Source organism: Eurytemora carolleeae, unplaced genomic scaffold (genome assembly GCF_000591075.1).
Source record: "Eurytemora carolleeae unplaced genomic scaffold, Eaff_2.0 scaffold682, whole genome shotgun sequence".
Lineage (NCBI taxonomy): Eukaryota > Metazoa > Arthropoda > Copepoda > Calanoida > Temoridae > Eurytemora > Eurytemora carolleeae.
In genome coordinates, this window is record NW_019396724.1 from 87,827 (window position 1) to 102,749 (window position 14,923).

A 14,923-nucleotide genomic window follows, 5' to 3' on the forward strand; every position below is an offset into this window, starting at 1 on the left:
TATTTTGGAAAATTCGTTTTTTTCTGAACGAAACTATCGTTCGACATTCGTTAGAGTTCACAAAAATTTAGTTCGTTCAATAAACGATGCCCATCTCTACCCAGTCGTACCAATAATGTTGCATCTATATGACCTTCACCTATTGTTAAATTAGCAGTTATATGTATATTTATATGAAATGTATTGAACTGATTTTCAATACAAATATTTTCCCACGCTTGTTAGGATATTTCCCGTCAGTTAAATAGAATACAGGGTTTTCTACATTATTCAGACAAATCAAATCTAACAATATGAACTAGTTTATAATTTCAGCAATATATGTACGGTGATAACCAGAAACTATTGAATAGGAAGACGAATTTATAGCAATACTTAAGTGCATTTGATGTTGTTAATAAGTCAATAATTTTTAAAACCCTGTTATTTTTAAGTTATAACATGATACTAAAAGTAGTTTTCCTATTTCAGAGTTTTCTGGTTATCACTGTACGTAGAAAACAACCAATGAGTTTTTTGTCGATGATTCATCTACATTGTTTTAGTCACAATGAATAATTATCTACATAATAAAATAAGACATTCGTATATATGTTCCCTCTGGCCGGCTGGACCGAATGGGCTGAAATTTAAAACTCATGGGTAGCCGAGGGTGGCACAGGCTAAAAATCAAATTTTCTTTTTTTTCAATTTTTTCTCTTTTTTTTCTTTTTTCCACGTGGTCGTGCAACGCCGGACCATCAGGTAGTTGAAAATAAGTTTAAAGGAATTGTCGCTGTAATTTTAAGTAATCTTCACTTATCATGACTTAAACTAATCTGAGATTTAAACAACCCGCCAAAAAATCTTAGAAGGAAACTATTGTATATCTCATACATTCTTTATCAGACAAAAGGTGTCGCTTTTCTTTAGACATCTAATAACTTAAAATCACGTTTTTTCCCTTTTTAAGGTTTACCAATCTTCAAATAAAAAAACGCAATTTTTCGAAAATTTCAGAAAATACAAAAAGATGGCGTCTTATACCTGTATACCCTGTCATATCTTTGGTTGATTCCTCTTCTTTTCTATCTTCTGTTCTCCCCCTCCCCTCCTCCTTCATTCCCCCTCCCTCCTCCTCCTCCCCCCTCCCTCCAGGCTTGAAAAGTCTGGAATAGTCCTCACCGAGGGATTTACGGAAATGTTCCTCCAAGGACCCGACCCCATTCTCTAGAATAAAAAATAATTATTTTTGAATAAAAAAAAAATCAACTTCTGGTTACAAACTATCAGAACAGATAGAACACTAGATGTCGATGTTTCAAGATTTAAGGGGTTTTCGTTTGCAATAACCCTGAGGCAGAAGCCCAAAGGAGTTACGCGCATGCTCTTTCAATGTCTTGTCATTCAACGCGGCATTCACGTAGCTCCTTTAGGATTCTGCCTCAGGATTATTGTGAACGAAAAACTCTTAAATCTTGAAAAGACGACTTCTAGTGTTTTATATGTATTGTTATTAATCTATGCAAACTATGATGTTCTAATCGTAGTCGGAGACCTCTAAATTACCAAAGGTTTACACCATCAGGTTGAAAGATATAGGGTTTAGAAAAATTGTATTTGTAACAAAAACTCAGTTCCTTTACAAATGAAATTATTACTGGTCAAATCAAATCAAATCAGACTCTTAGGGATGTCCTACACTAATTGTCTACTTCTTATATCTTTGTAACTTGGTATCGTATAGGCCTTTAATATTTCTTTAAAAGATATAGGGATTGGAGAAAAAGAGGTTGATGCTAGTGTTCATTTCCTTTTAAAAAAATATTGTTCGAATTTCTGTTTAAAAAATGGGACAGGGTGTACATTTTAAAAATGGGAAAGGGGGGTACATTTAAAAAATGGGACAGGGGGGGGTACATTTTAAAAAGTATCATTTAAAAAACAAACCTTCGACAATTGTGATCTTTCTCAATTCTTTCTCTTTATTCTCCTTATTCTCTGATCCAAGATCCTCATGAAGATAAGAAGGGACCAGGGGTACAGGTTGAACCAGGGGGCGGAGACCCCCCTCCTGCTTTATCTGTAGGGGCGGAGATAGGGGGAAGGTGGAGGGTATAGGTCGGGAGCTGAGTGTAAGAAAGGTTGGATTGGTAGTTGGGATTTGCCGGCATATCGTCGGCGACTTGGGCTTAGCTGCCATAGCTGCCTCGTAGCTGGGCGGTGGCGGGCGGGCGGCGGGAGATGGCGGAGAGGGGCTTCTAGGATATGGCGGAGGGTTGAACACCGGGAAAACATATGGCGGAGCTGTGCTCTGATGAAGTCGAGGCGGAGAAACGGCGGGTGCTCTTGCGGAGAATGTTGGCGGAGAGGATTTGAATACCGGTAGGGGGGCGGAGGAGAGGGGGAACTGCGTTTCTTTAGGGAAAAATCTAAAGGTGTGTCGTCCATTGGACTAGAATCGTCCAATGATGAATTTGATATTAATGATGAATCGGCCAGGTTGGACGAATACTCTGATATGGTGGTATGACTAGAGGAACAATGTTGTGATGAGCTAGACGAGATTGAACTCGATCTGAAAAAGAAAAAGGTCAAAATATGTTATTTTTCCAATCTTTTAAGAAAATCTTCTAAACTCTTTAAATATCCAATTTGTAATTTAAGAGGCATTTAGCTAAAAAAAGTGTTATTTATGATTAAACTTTTTTTTAAATTACTTAAAAAAATATTTGTTCACTAACTCAACTTATTAGACATGGCATTACTCTAAATAAAAATCAATTTTTGTTCTGATAAACGAGGAAACGATTTTTTCAATATTAGCAAAAATCAATAATTTTTAAAATAAAATAGTTTTGTTAACTAGACTCAAAGTATATTTATTATTTATGCATAATGTACGTACATTATGCATAATCATATCTTATACTTACAGTGAGCTTTGTCTGCTGAGTTTAATAGATCTGACTGTATCCGCCTGGGCCAGGTATTCAGGGGCAGAGTGTTTACGAAACTTAGGATGAACCTCCTTAAAGGAACTGCTTCGACGGGCGGTCACCTGAGAAAAATATTTTTAAAACATCAAACTTTGCGGGCCTATTTTTATTTTAAAGGGTGTTTTATGTCAACTAAAGGGTGTTTTTTTTTATGTTAACTAAAGGGTGCGTTTTTTATGTCAACTAAAGGGTGTTTTTTTTATGTCAATTACAGGGTGTTTTTATGTCAACTAAAGGGTGTTTTTTTTATGTCAACTAAAGGTTTTTTTTTTGTCAACTAAAGGTTGTTTTTTATGTCAACGAAAGGGTTTTTTTTATGTCAACTAAAGGGTGATTTTATGTCCACTAAAGGGTGTTTTTTATGTCAACTAAAGGGTGTTTTTATGTCAACTAAAGGGTGTTTTTATGTCAACTAATGGGTGTTTTTATGTCAACTAAAGGGTGTTTTTATGTCAACCAAAGGGTGTTTTTTTTATGTCAACTAAAGGGTGCAGTTTAAAAAACCAAACACCTCACACTTTTTTCTCTCCGAGGCTTAATATTTACCCGGTCATAACGAAATTAATATCACAATGTCTCTAGCTCTGTTATCTGAAGCACAATGATACTCCTAACATCCTAGAGACAATGTTAAACTAATTTTATTATGATAGGGTAAAGGGACTGTTCGTAATTTCAAGTGACTCTCCATATTTAAAATGACAAATTCACAAGGGTACCCTCTAAACCTAACAGTTTGAGCCATTATGACAAAAATATCATTGTTTTTCTATCTAAAACTTCTAATTGTGGTTTCTCTATAGAAATGACTCTACTTTGGAACAGGAAGACGACTTTTAAACTAAAGAAAAACCTTTAATTAGTTCAATGAACATGAGCAATTGTGCAGTATTAAGTGTTAACAGTTAAACAGACCCATTTCACTGCAGAAGTGATTTTATTTGTCAAAAGTAAAACTATTTTCTTTGTAACATTAATTACACTTAATTGTTGTCTTAATGTCGTCTTCCTATTCTACAGTTTTCTGGTTCTCTGCACTGAAGCAACAATAAAGAAAGTACTTTAGTTTACAGTATTCAAAACTTTCTTCGATAGAAAAACAACGATATCTTCACCATTGTTGTTCAGATGAGGATTTAAAGTACCCCGCTGTGAACCGGACATGCCCTCTTTTAAATGGAGTTCACTTGAAATTGTGTGTACAGTCTCTTAGAATATAAAAATATAAAACCTGTGACGGAGGTGAGTTTTCTGTATCTTCTCTGCCCGGCGTGCTAGTTGTTGAGGTCTCTAGCACTCTGCCCGGCGTTCTAGCCGACGATGTATTGACAGCTTCGACCATAGTTGCGGCTCGAGATAAGACATCAAGAGGAGATTCCATTCCATCTATCCCCTCCTCCATCTCCACCGCCCTGGAGCCGTGCTCCGGTACACGGACCACCATTACCTGCAACAAAAAATAGAATTAGTCAGAATTTAGTCAGTTCGTTTTTCAGCTGTTTTTTGCCAATATTTTTTCACGCTCAAAATTTGGCATAAGCAAATGTTTACTAAACATTTTATTTTAAACATTTGCCTTTTAAGTATGCTAAATTTTGACCCGTGCAGAAGATGTGTTTGGATCTTTTTGCACTTTTTTTTAGTTTACAGATATGGAATTAATTATAAGAAAACTTTAACATTATACAGTTTTAAAATCTGTGTAGTTTTATTGATTTTTTCCTAAAAACGATTGATACGGGTAACTAGTTTCGCTAGTTCGCTTTTGGGTCGTATTTCGCATTTATTTTATGTCCGGGTCCCGATTTGTCTTAATGTAAGAAAACTAATTGTTTTCAAAACTGTTTATTCTAAACATGTGCTTCTCTTAAATTATTCCAATTTTGACCCTCATAGAAAGTATATCCAAAAACGAATCAGTTTTGAAATCTTGAAAATTTTATTAAAATGTTTCAATAAACGGTCCAAAACGATTAACAACATTACGCGAGACTAATTAGTTTTGACTCTTGTGGGCAAAATTATTAGTTTCAAAAAAATCTAAAAAATTCAGGATTGTTGTATTGAACCCATGACAATATCTATAATATTGTTGTATTTAACCCAGGACAATATTTATAATTGTCCTGATTCTTCCTTCTACTTAAGCGAAACTACTGCAATTGATATATTTCATAAAACGTACAGAGCTAAAAACTTTAGGATAGGATATCCTTAATCCCAATCGGTTAATTAATCTGGAGATTAATAGCAAGAGGAGAACAAGCATTATTTAATCTAAAGATTAGGAAAAGAGTGGATCAAGCATTAATCCCGATATCGACCATTCAAAAGTTTCCATCTCTGATCACTTTTTAATGTATGGTTTAGTTGCAAGTCACAAAATTCTTAGCGAGATTTCAAGGAGAAAAACACAATTAGAAATCCACTGTTTTCTGAATACCTCTGTATGAAAGTATTTTGAATAAATTGTGCCTGAACATGCACTTTTTTTCCTTTCAACAACATCATCATTTCATAGGGTTGTTTATCAAATCTTATCTTAAAGGGACTGTAAGCGTTATTTCAAGTAAAAAAATTGGCAATGCCCTATTCACAATTGTGCCCAGCTTATTAACTAGATATCAATGTTTATTAATTAGAAACTGATTAATTTCAAAAGTGGTTTCTCTACTAAACAGACTTTCTACTGACGTTCACAATAATATGACGTACTTGTGAAAATTAGTCTATGACCACCCCCCTCCCCCCCAACTTCTTTCTTTCGAAAAAAAAATAAGAAAAAAGATATTATGTTTACTTTAAAAGTTTAATTAACAATAAGAACGACATATTAAATGTAGAGCAGTTTGATGAAAATTAGAATATATGTATCAGTGACATTTTATTTCGTTGTTTACATTTAAATAATAAACAATGTAAAAATCTACAATTTTGTGTAATTTTAACATACTTTATGAATACAACAGACGTGAATGTAATCATTTGAATCACTATCCCCGCATTTTCTAGTAGCCATGTTTCTGTTCCGTATCCTGTATCCTGAATCCAGTATCCCTGTATCCCTGTATCCTGTATCCTGTATCCTGTATCCTGGTTTTGAACTTACTACCCCAGCTATGTATAACTAGCTAACTAATTAAATATCTATCTGTACGGTTCTATCTATCTATCTATATCTCGAAAACCTCGAAAACCAGGGGTTGTAAAAAAAATCAAAAATATCAAATGTCGTTTTTTGTTTTTAGGTTACAAAATGGGCTAAAAGGAAATGGGGAGGGGCATTGGATGAAGTGGGGGGGCCGATACTGAAGTAGCCCCTGCATAGTTGTGAGGCTGGTTAAAGGGCGGGTGGGTTATTAAAGAAAAACACTGGAAAGATAAAAAGAAAGGAGAGAGAAGGAATTTGCCAATTAAGGAGCAAACAGTTCAAAAATATCAATTTCAAACATTTTTAGCACACCGTGCTTTGACACATTCTTTTGATAAATAATATATCACAAAACACCAGTTCTTAAATTAAAGAATTTAGGCCAAACAGTAGCTCTGGATTTTAAAAATTTAGAAAGTTAAAGAAGCTAGATAGATAGATAGATATTTAAAGAATGTTGTATTTTAAATTAAAATATGTCACACTTTACAAATATCAGAAGAAAGTATGAAGAATAGATAGAAAATAGATAAATGGATGGATAGAATGATAGATAAATCGAAAATCGAGCGAACGATGGATAGATAAACAGATAGATAGATAGATAGATAGATCGAACGATGAATAGATAAATAGATATTAATATAGATAGATCGAACGATGGATAGACAGAGAGATTGAGAGACGGATAGATATAATAAGTTAGATAGCTAGATAGATAAAAAGATGGATAGAAGATAGATAGATAGACAGATAAATAGTTCAATAGATAGATAGATAGATATATAGATAGATTGATAGATAAATAGTTAAATAGATAGAGAGATGGAGAGAGATAGATGTAAAGAAATATACATAATTAATAATATAGATAGATAGATTGAATGAAATATAGATAGAAAGATAAAGAGAAAGATACATAGATAGAAAGATTGATACCTAGATAGATAGATAACTGAGTAATTTGGTCGAGAATGTACAAATTGGTGACTCTGATATAGTTGGCCGTGGTATGCGTCTAAAATAGTTAGTTAGATAGATAGATAGATAGATAGATACAGTGCAGCGTGTTGAGTTGTGGAATGCAAGATGTGGTTCAAATACGAGCAAGGCAGTAAAGAGAGAGATAGAATTTTAAAGATAGAAAGATAGTAGATAGAAGAATGTATCGAATATTATCAATATGTGAGAAAATTACACATGAAGGATTTATAAAAGGATAGATATTTGCACCCGGAAATTGCATTGAGATAGATATTTGTACCGGAAGTTGCGTTGAGATAGATATTTGTACCGGAAGTTGCGTTGAGATATATATTTGTACCGGAAGTTGAGAAAACTATTTATAAACGGAAGGATTAAAGGATAGATGGATAGATAGAAAAAGTATATATTAGTTTTAAACTACACATTCTTGATCTTTGTTCAGGTTCCCGTCCTTATTCTTACAAGTTCTCACACTATCTATCTATCTATCTATCTATCTATCTATCTATCTATCTATCTATCTATCTATCTATCTATCTATCTATCTATCTATCTATCTATCTATCTGTCTGTCTGTCTGTCTGTCTGTCTGTCTGTCTGTCTGTCTGTCTGTCTGTCTGTCTGTCTGTCTGTCTGTCTGTCTGTCTGTGTCTGTCTGTCTGTCTGTCTGTCTATCTATCTGTCTGGCTATCTGTCTGGCTGTCTGTCTGTCTGTCTGTCTGTCTGTCTGTCTGTCTGTCTGTCTGTCTGTCTGTCTGTCTATCTATCTATCTATCTGTGTCGTCCTTTATATTGGGCACCCTGTATCTTATAAAGTATAAGCAAAACAATGCTAGACGTATGTTATGTTAATCCTAACGTTCAAATGTGTAGGCGCATATTATACAAAAGCAAAAAAGTTTAAATCTATAATTATTCAGATATTGTATATTGTATGTGCATATAAAAATATATATACAGTTGTTAAAAAATAATATTAACTACTGAGGGTAGTCGTGAGACGTTGAAACATTTTGTTTACTTCTGTTTTGAACAAAATGTGAAGTTTAAAAACTAAAAAATCTCTCTATATATAATATATAGATTATATAATACAGTCTTATTGTGTATATATAATATAATAAGACTGTATTTAAGGCAGAACACAAAGTTAAACCGATTTGTTACAGGTAGTTGTTAAACTCTCATTCTTTTTGTTGAACCCTGTATGCACACTATATGTAGTGCCGAAGTATGGTTGGTATTTATCAAAAAAAATCCAGGGCATTCACATACTTAAACCCATATACCACCACCCTCTTAATTTTCACATTCCAACAAAAGTAAATGAAGCTATAGTAAATCGCTATTACCGTGAGACCTATAAAACTTTAGTATAGGAAGACGACATGATCAAAATGAAAAAGGTTTTAGTTTTTTGGATTTTTAAAATCTGGAGTGTTTAACCCTGGTGTTTGGTTTGTATGCGAAGTAACTGACTTGGAAAATGACTTGAAGATTTTAAATGATTTATTCTACTTCTCTTCGCTTGCTACCCCTAACTAGTAACTAATCTTAACCCTGACAAGATTAAAATATTCTCCCCCCTCCTCCTCCCATTCACGTTCATGAAACTAAATTTTTATAATGATTGTACACGATGAAAAGAAACCAAAAAGAAATCTTTCAACCCCTAAGTAAATAATACATTTTACTTCCTTAATAAAATCACTACCCTGAGTAAATTAAACCTGTATTCTTCCTCTCTATTAAAATCACTACCCTGAGTAAACCCTATATTCTACCTCTATTAAAATCACTACCCTGAGTAAACCCGATATTCTACCTCTCTATTAAACTCCCTACCCTGAGTAAACCATCTATTCTACCTCCCTATTAAACTCCCTACCCTGAGTAAACTTTATATTCTACCTCTCTATTAAACTCCCTACCCTAAGTAAACCCTATATTCTACCTCTCTATTAAACTCCCTACCCTGAGTAAACCCTATATTCTACCTCTCTATTTAACTCCCTACCCTGAGTAAACCATCTATTCTACCTCTCTATTAAACTCCCTACCCTGAGTCAAATCCAAGCTACCACCATCCTGTTTCTAAATACCAAATAAGGACGCTTTATCCTGTAATTGTCTCTATAAGTTCTCAATATATTTGCTCAACCCTCCCAACAACTCTATGGATGGGTAGGAGGAGGAGGGGAGGGGGATAATTAGGGGGAAAAACAACGGTAAAATGGAGAAAGGAATGTGACAGTGGGTGTACGTTATGTTTGTGCTGATCACGAATGTCTTATGCTTTCTATATATCCTGCTTTACTTTCTCGGAGTTTTTTCACATTCCTTTCTGCTTTTTACTATTTTAATTTTTTTCTTAATTTTTCCATTTTATATCCTTCCGTTACCTTTTCATTATTCCATTTAAAATATCTTGAATTTTTCATCCTTTTCCAATCTATTTTGATCGTTCATGCACCTTTTTATCCAACTTTTTTACTCCTGTTACTTACTGTTTTCTCCTTTATTACCCACTGTTTACTCTATTTTTACTCACTGTTTTCTCCTTTTTTACCCACAGTTTTCCTCTTTTTTGCCCACTGTTTTCTCTTTTTTTACCCACTGTTTTATCCTTTTTTACTCACTATTTTCTCCTTTTTTACCCACTATTTTCTCCTTTTTTACCCACTGTTTTCTCCTTTTTTACCCACTATTTTCTCCTTTTTTACCCACTGTTTTCTCCTTTTTTACCTACTGTTTTCTCTCTATTATTTTGCTTACCTTTTACCATAATCATAATGTTCTCATTTCATTATAAAACCAACTGTTACAAGAAACCCTGTACGACCAACATATTCTTTATGATTTCAAACTTTGTAGGTTCAAAAATGGTTTCAAATTGTGTCCAGATTGTTCTATTTTCGAAATATTTTGGAAGTTCGGAAATATGAACAACAAGTGGGAACTGTACTTTATTTCTTTATACAGTGGGACACAAAAAAATGTGGAATGGTAAGATGAAGTGCAAATGGTTTCACGAAAAGCTTAATAATGAACTTGATTAAGTGGCATTAGTGCTCTGCAGATTAGTAGCGTTTCATTGGACTATCTACAACCAGAGCTTGACTCGAATAGTCGTATCCTTCTCCACAGATTTATGGGTACCACGCTTTCAAATTTCAATGGTTTCCATATTACGTCTGAGAGCTGAATTCTTGTTTAAAAACCTTTAATCTCTTAAATATTTTGCCCAGGAGTAAAAATTAACGTGTCATGCTCTCTCTATATAATTGGGCGAGGTGCAGGGCTAGTCACAAAGGATGAGACTGTAAAGACGACTTAAAACTCTTAAAATATAACGATCCCCAGGTAAATTAAGTCTTCGGCCCAAAATAAAATCTTTTAATATCTTATTTTATAATTTAGCAAAGAGAGATACAAGTTTACAGTTGCAGTGAATCATGAATATAAGGGAACAGACACAACAAGTTCTGTACAATCGTCTAGGGTTTTTATAACTATATAAAAAAGAGGTAGAAAATATTCAATTACGTTGAACAAAAAAATCCAATTATTAATGTATGAGGATTCAAATAAACTAGATGTTAAAAAAACTCGATGACGGAAAAAACGCAAAAACAACTTGTTGGAGTAGTTGTAAGATATGAAAAAACGTTAAACACAAAACCTTCAGTTGGTTATTTTCATCCTTGCCCAATTACAGGGGTGTATATTCCACTTAAAAATTTAACTTTTTATCAAAATTATTTTCATTTTTATATCGATAAGTTTTGATTTTCTAAAGGAATCCTACACAGTACACAGCCCTGTTTGTGTGTGTGTAGGGTGCTGTGTGTCTGTTTTAAAAACGGTTTGAATGATCTGTGCTAACTTAACTACCTTCTTCATCCTAGATCATTCATAGGTTCTATCTATCTATCTATCTATCTATCTATCTATCTATCTATCTATCTATCTATCTATCTATCTATCTATCTATCTATCTATCTATCTATCTATCTATCTATCTATCTATCTATCTATCTATCTATCTATCTATCTATCTATCTATCTATCTATCTATCTATCTATCTATCTATCTATCTATCTATCTATCTATCTATCTATCTATCTATCTATCTATCTATCTATCTATCTATCTATCTATCTATCNTTCCCCTTCCTAACAAGTAATGCCTTACTAGCGCTATTTCAGAAATGTTTTTAAAAATTTCAAATTATTTCAAGATTTTTGAGATAGTTTTGAGACGATGAATTCTTAGATTTTAATCTTTGTTTCCTGTCTTACCTTAGCAGGAAGACAGGCAGGTAGATAGATAACTTGGCAGGAAGATAGATAGATAACTCAACAAGAAGACAGGTAGATAGACAGATAACTTAGCAGGAAGATAGATAGATAACTTGGCAGGAAGACAGACAGGAAGATAGATAAATAGCTTAGCAGGAAAACAGACAGGGAGATAGATAGATATTTTGGCAGGAAGACAGACAGGGAGATAGATAGATTACTTGGCAGGAAGACAGGAAAGGAGAAAGATAGTTAGCTTGGTAGGAATACAGGTAGGCAGTGATATAAATAACTTGGCATTAAGACAGGCAGAGAGATAAATGGATAACTTAACAAGAAGACAGGCAGATAGAATGGTATAGAAAGAATTATGGTGGGAGATAGATAGATAGCTTGGCAGGAAGACAGTCAATGAGATAGATAGATAGCAGAAAGATGGATGAATTAACATATATGGCAGGAAGGAAGGTAGTTAACCTAACATAATTTACAGCAGGAAGGCAGGAAGTGATATTAATAAATAAGCAGAAAAGAGGTGAAGTAAGGATGAATTCAAGCTTAAATTGAGATACAGGAAGTCAGGACTAATGAGAGAACAGGAAGTAANAAGGACATGTTTCACACTCCCCTTAAACCTTAAAGGGTAAAATCATTTAAAAACTTTAAGGTTAAAACCAGCCTATATTAGACAAAGCTAGCCCAGCCAGGACAGGGTTAAATTAAAAAAAAACATCCGGCCAACCCTCCTATACTTCAATGTTTAAACTTGATAAATACAAAATCTAAAATAAATACTTACAAATACAAATACTACAAAAATGTATTTAAATTACAAAAAGAAATATTTGTACTTAACAATAATCAACAATAATCTAAGGAATTAAAACATGATCATGATTTCTGAGAAACATTAAATTTCATATAACAATCATTTTTGATTTATGCAGTTTACAAACGTAAACAAAGTTAATCTAGTTCATCATATGTGGAGCTAAAATCCCCTAAATGTAAATCCCTCCCCTCTCGTATGAAAATAAAAATATCCCTCCCCTCTCAAACCGTTTTAACACATGTTCATGGAAATAACACATTTTCTCCCATATCAATTCAGTCTATACAAAATTTGAAAATAGGTCTATATAATTTTAAATACTTTAAAATTTATTCCGGTAATTTTTTTGTTGACATATTTTATCTATAACAACAATAATTAAAATTTAAATTATGCATGAGCCTACTATCTATATATAAATTTGGCTTGTTTGTCTGTCTGTTTGTTTGTCTGTTTGTTTGTTTGTATCCAATAAACGTCAAAACGGCTGAACCAATCGGTCCCAAATTTTTTGTGGGACATCTAGGGAGCCCAGGGAAGGTTTATGAATCATCAAAATTTCAAATATTTGTCTCTATCAAAATTCGATCGTCATTAAATTTTTTAAAATTTTGAAAATCCGCGAAATTTTTTGTAAAAATCCGCGAATTATTTTTGTTTAGTTTTACGATGTACACAAAGAGAACATGTTTACAATTAATTTAGAAGATGGGCGCGAAGCGCCCTCTAAGGCTAGAAAGAAGGGCGCGAAGCGCCTTGAATTTCTAGTAGTTTATAAAACAGCTTTGTTTACAAAAAAAGTGTACTACAATTGTGCAGTTTTTGCATTTTTTAGGCAACATTTGAAAATACAGTACACTTAATATGTAAACATGTTATTAATGTATAAACTATGTTGTGAAGTATGTATATATATACTTACAAAGCTTATATGTGTGTTCTATATCTATATACGGATGTATATATATACAGAACAAGATATCTATCTATCAGCAATCTACACAATCAGCCACATTCACATTTTCAGTTTTTAAGACCTTTCGACAACTCTAACTGACCTATGGGTCTAACTATCACAGATTAGGTTTAGAGATTGAGATCTGTAAGCCTTATTTTCCAGGTTTAATTTTGAAAATAATATTGTCAGGTAGAGAACCCATCAACTGTTGGGAATAGACTGCACTGCAGCGACACAAGAATGTTTGGAATTTGCTACCTCAGCGCCGAACCCGGCCCTAGCGGCCAGTGACAGAACTAACAAAGGAATTTCTTTTCAATGGTTTAGGCTCCAGCAACAAGGACAACCGTCACTCAGAGCCTCCCGTTGAACCAAAGCTGGCAAATTATGGGTTTTGTGTACCATATACGTTTTTATAGACGAAGCGCTTGGTGTGAAAAAATGCCAAATATTTGGGCTGAATTATATTCTCATTTCTCAGCCATTGCCCTTTACTCCCAGCATATCTCTTCCTCCTGTCGTCACTTAACATACAAGCAAAATAATAAAAATTATAATAATTATTAATGTTACATGCACAATGCACATGAACAAATAGATTGTAACTTTATAAATATATAGTATTTTTTTTTTAAAGTTTACATACAGTAGGACGCAGAATTAACTGGAATTGACTTGCAAATATTATGTTTTAAATAGTTCAATGAAAATGAAAAACGGGAATTGTGTTGCATGCACAGACCAATTTCACTTTATGTATAGATTTTTTTAAAGACTAGATATTTTTTTATACAGCACTGCAAATGCGTATAATATTGGATAAATGTTGTCTTCCCATTCCGCTGCAAAATGATAATAACTATAAAAATGGTCATATAATGATAATAATATAATAATAATGATAATAATATTAATAATAATAATATTGCCACAATTTCGAACAACAGCCTTTATTTCAAGAGGTCCAAGAAAACTAAATTATCGTAGATTGTAATGTAGAGAGGATAGTTTTTTTATTCTTAAATTTTGAACAAAAAGTCCTTTATTTACTTTTAGCCAATTCATGTTATGGTATACTTTTATTTTTAACTTTAAAAATAAACATAGAAACTACTTGCAGTCTCCTGCAAGAAAAAATAATGTAAGCCTATAAAGACTGGGGACCTGAATCTATGCATAGCCTTGAGGGGGGGGGGGCAGCTTATTGATAAAAAATGAGACCGAAAACTTTGATAGTTTGGGTGCTATAGGATGGTTAAATGCCATAAAAAGGGATAAAAGAAGTGTAAAAATTCATATCAAAATGTAACATATGTTTCTACATCTATTTTTTAAGGGCTTTTTAAAAATATATAGTTTTTAACTCTGTAAGTTTATTAACAAAAAGTTATGAGCTATATTAGATTTTTTGACATGGACCCGACTTTTATCACACATAAAAAAAATCCTTTAAATTTCTATTTATTAAAAGTAAAAAAATTTCGCGGTTTTAGTGTCAAAAATGAGAGTGATAAGGTACAAAAACTAGAGGGGAGGGGGCGTCGAGCGCCTCCTTCCCAAAGTTTTAGGAGTAAGAAAAAAGTTTCTAGATTTTTTAATTGTTTCACTGTTTAGGAAAATTTATTTACTAAAAGATCAATGATAAATAGCAAGAAAAAAAAAATTTCCCTTCATTAGAATAATAAGATGCTTACCATTTGTCCTGACGGGATAT

General features: G+C 33.2%; 1 protein-coding gene across 2 annotated transcripts; it reads right to left on the reverse strand.

Moving 5' to 3' along the window:
- Positions 1–1,969: 1,969 nt before the first annotated feature.
- Positions 1,970–13,448, reverse strand: LOC111707836 (uncharacterized). 2 transcript variants are annotated; one of them, XM_023480999.1, is made up of 4 exons: positions 13,174–13,448; positions 4,210–4,425; positions 2,916–3,040; positions 1,970–2,557 (listed from the first exon to the last, which is right to left on the reverse strand). In XM_023480999.1, the coding sequence occupies exons 2-4, from the start codon at positions 4,420–4,422 to the stop codon at positions 2,059–2,061; spliced, it is 837 nt and encodes a 278-aa protein (XP_023336767.1). In that variant the 5' UTR covers positions 4,423–4,425; positions 13,174–13,448; the 3' UTR covers positions 1,970–2,058. The 2 variants fall into 2 exon arrangements, with proteins under 2 accessions (XP_023336767.1, XP_023336766.1); XM_023480998.1 differs by lacking the exon at positions 13,174–13,448 and adding an exon at positions 5,932–6,056.
- Positions 13,449–14,923: the final 1,475 nt, after the last annotated feature.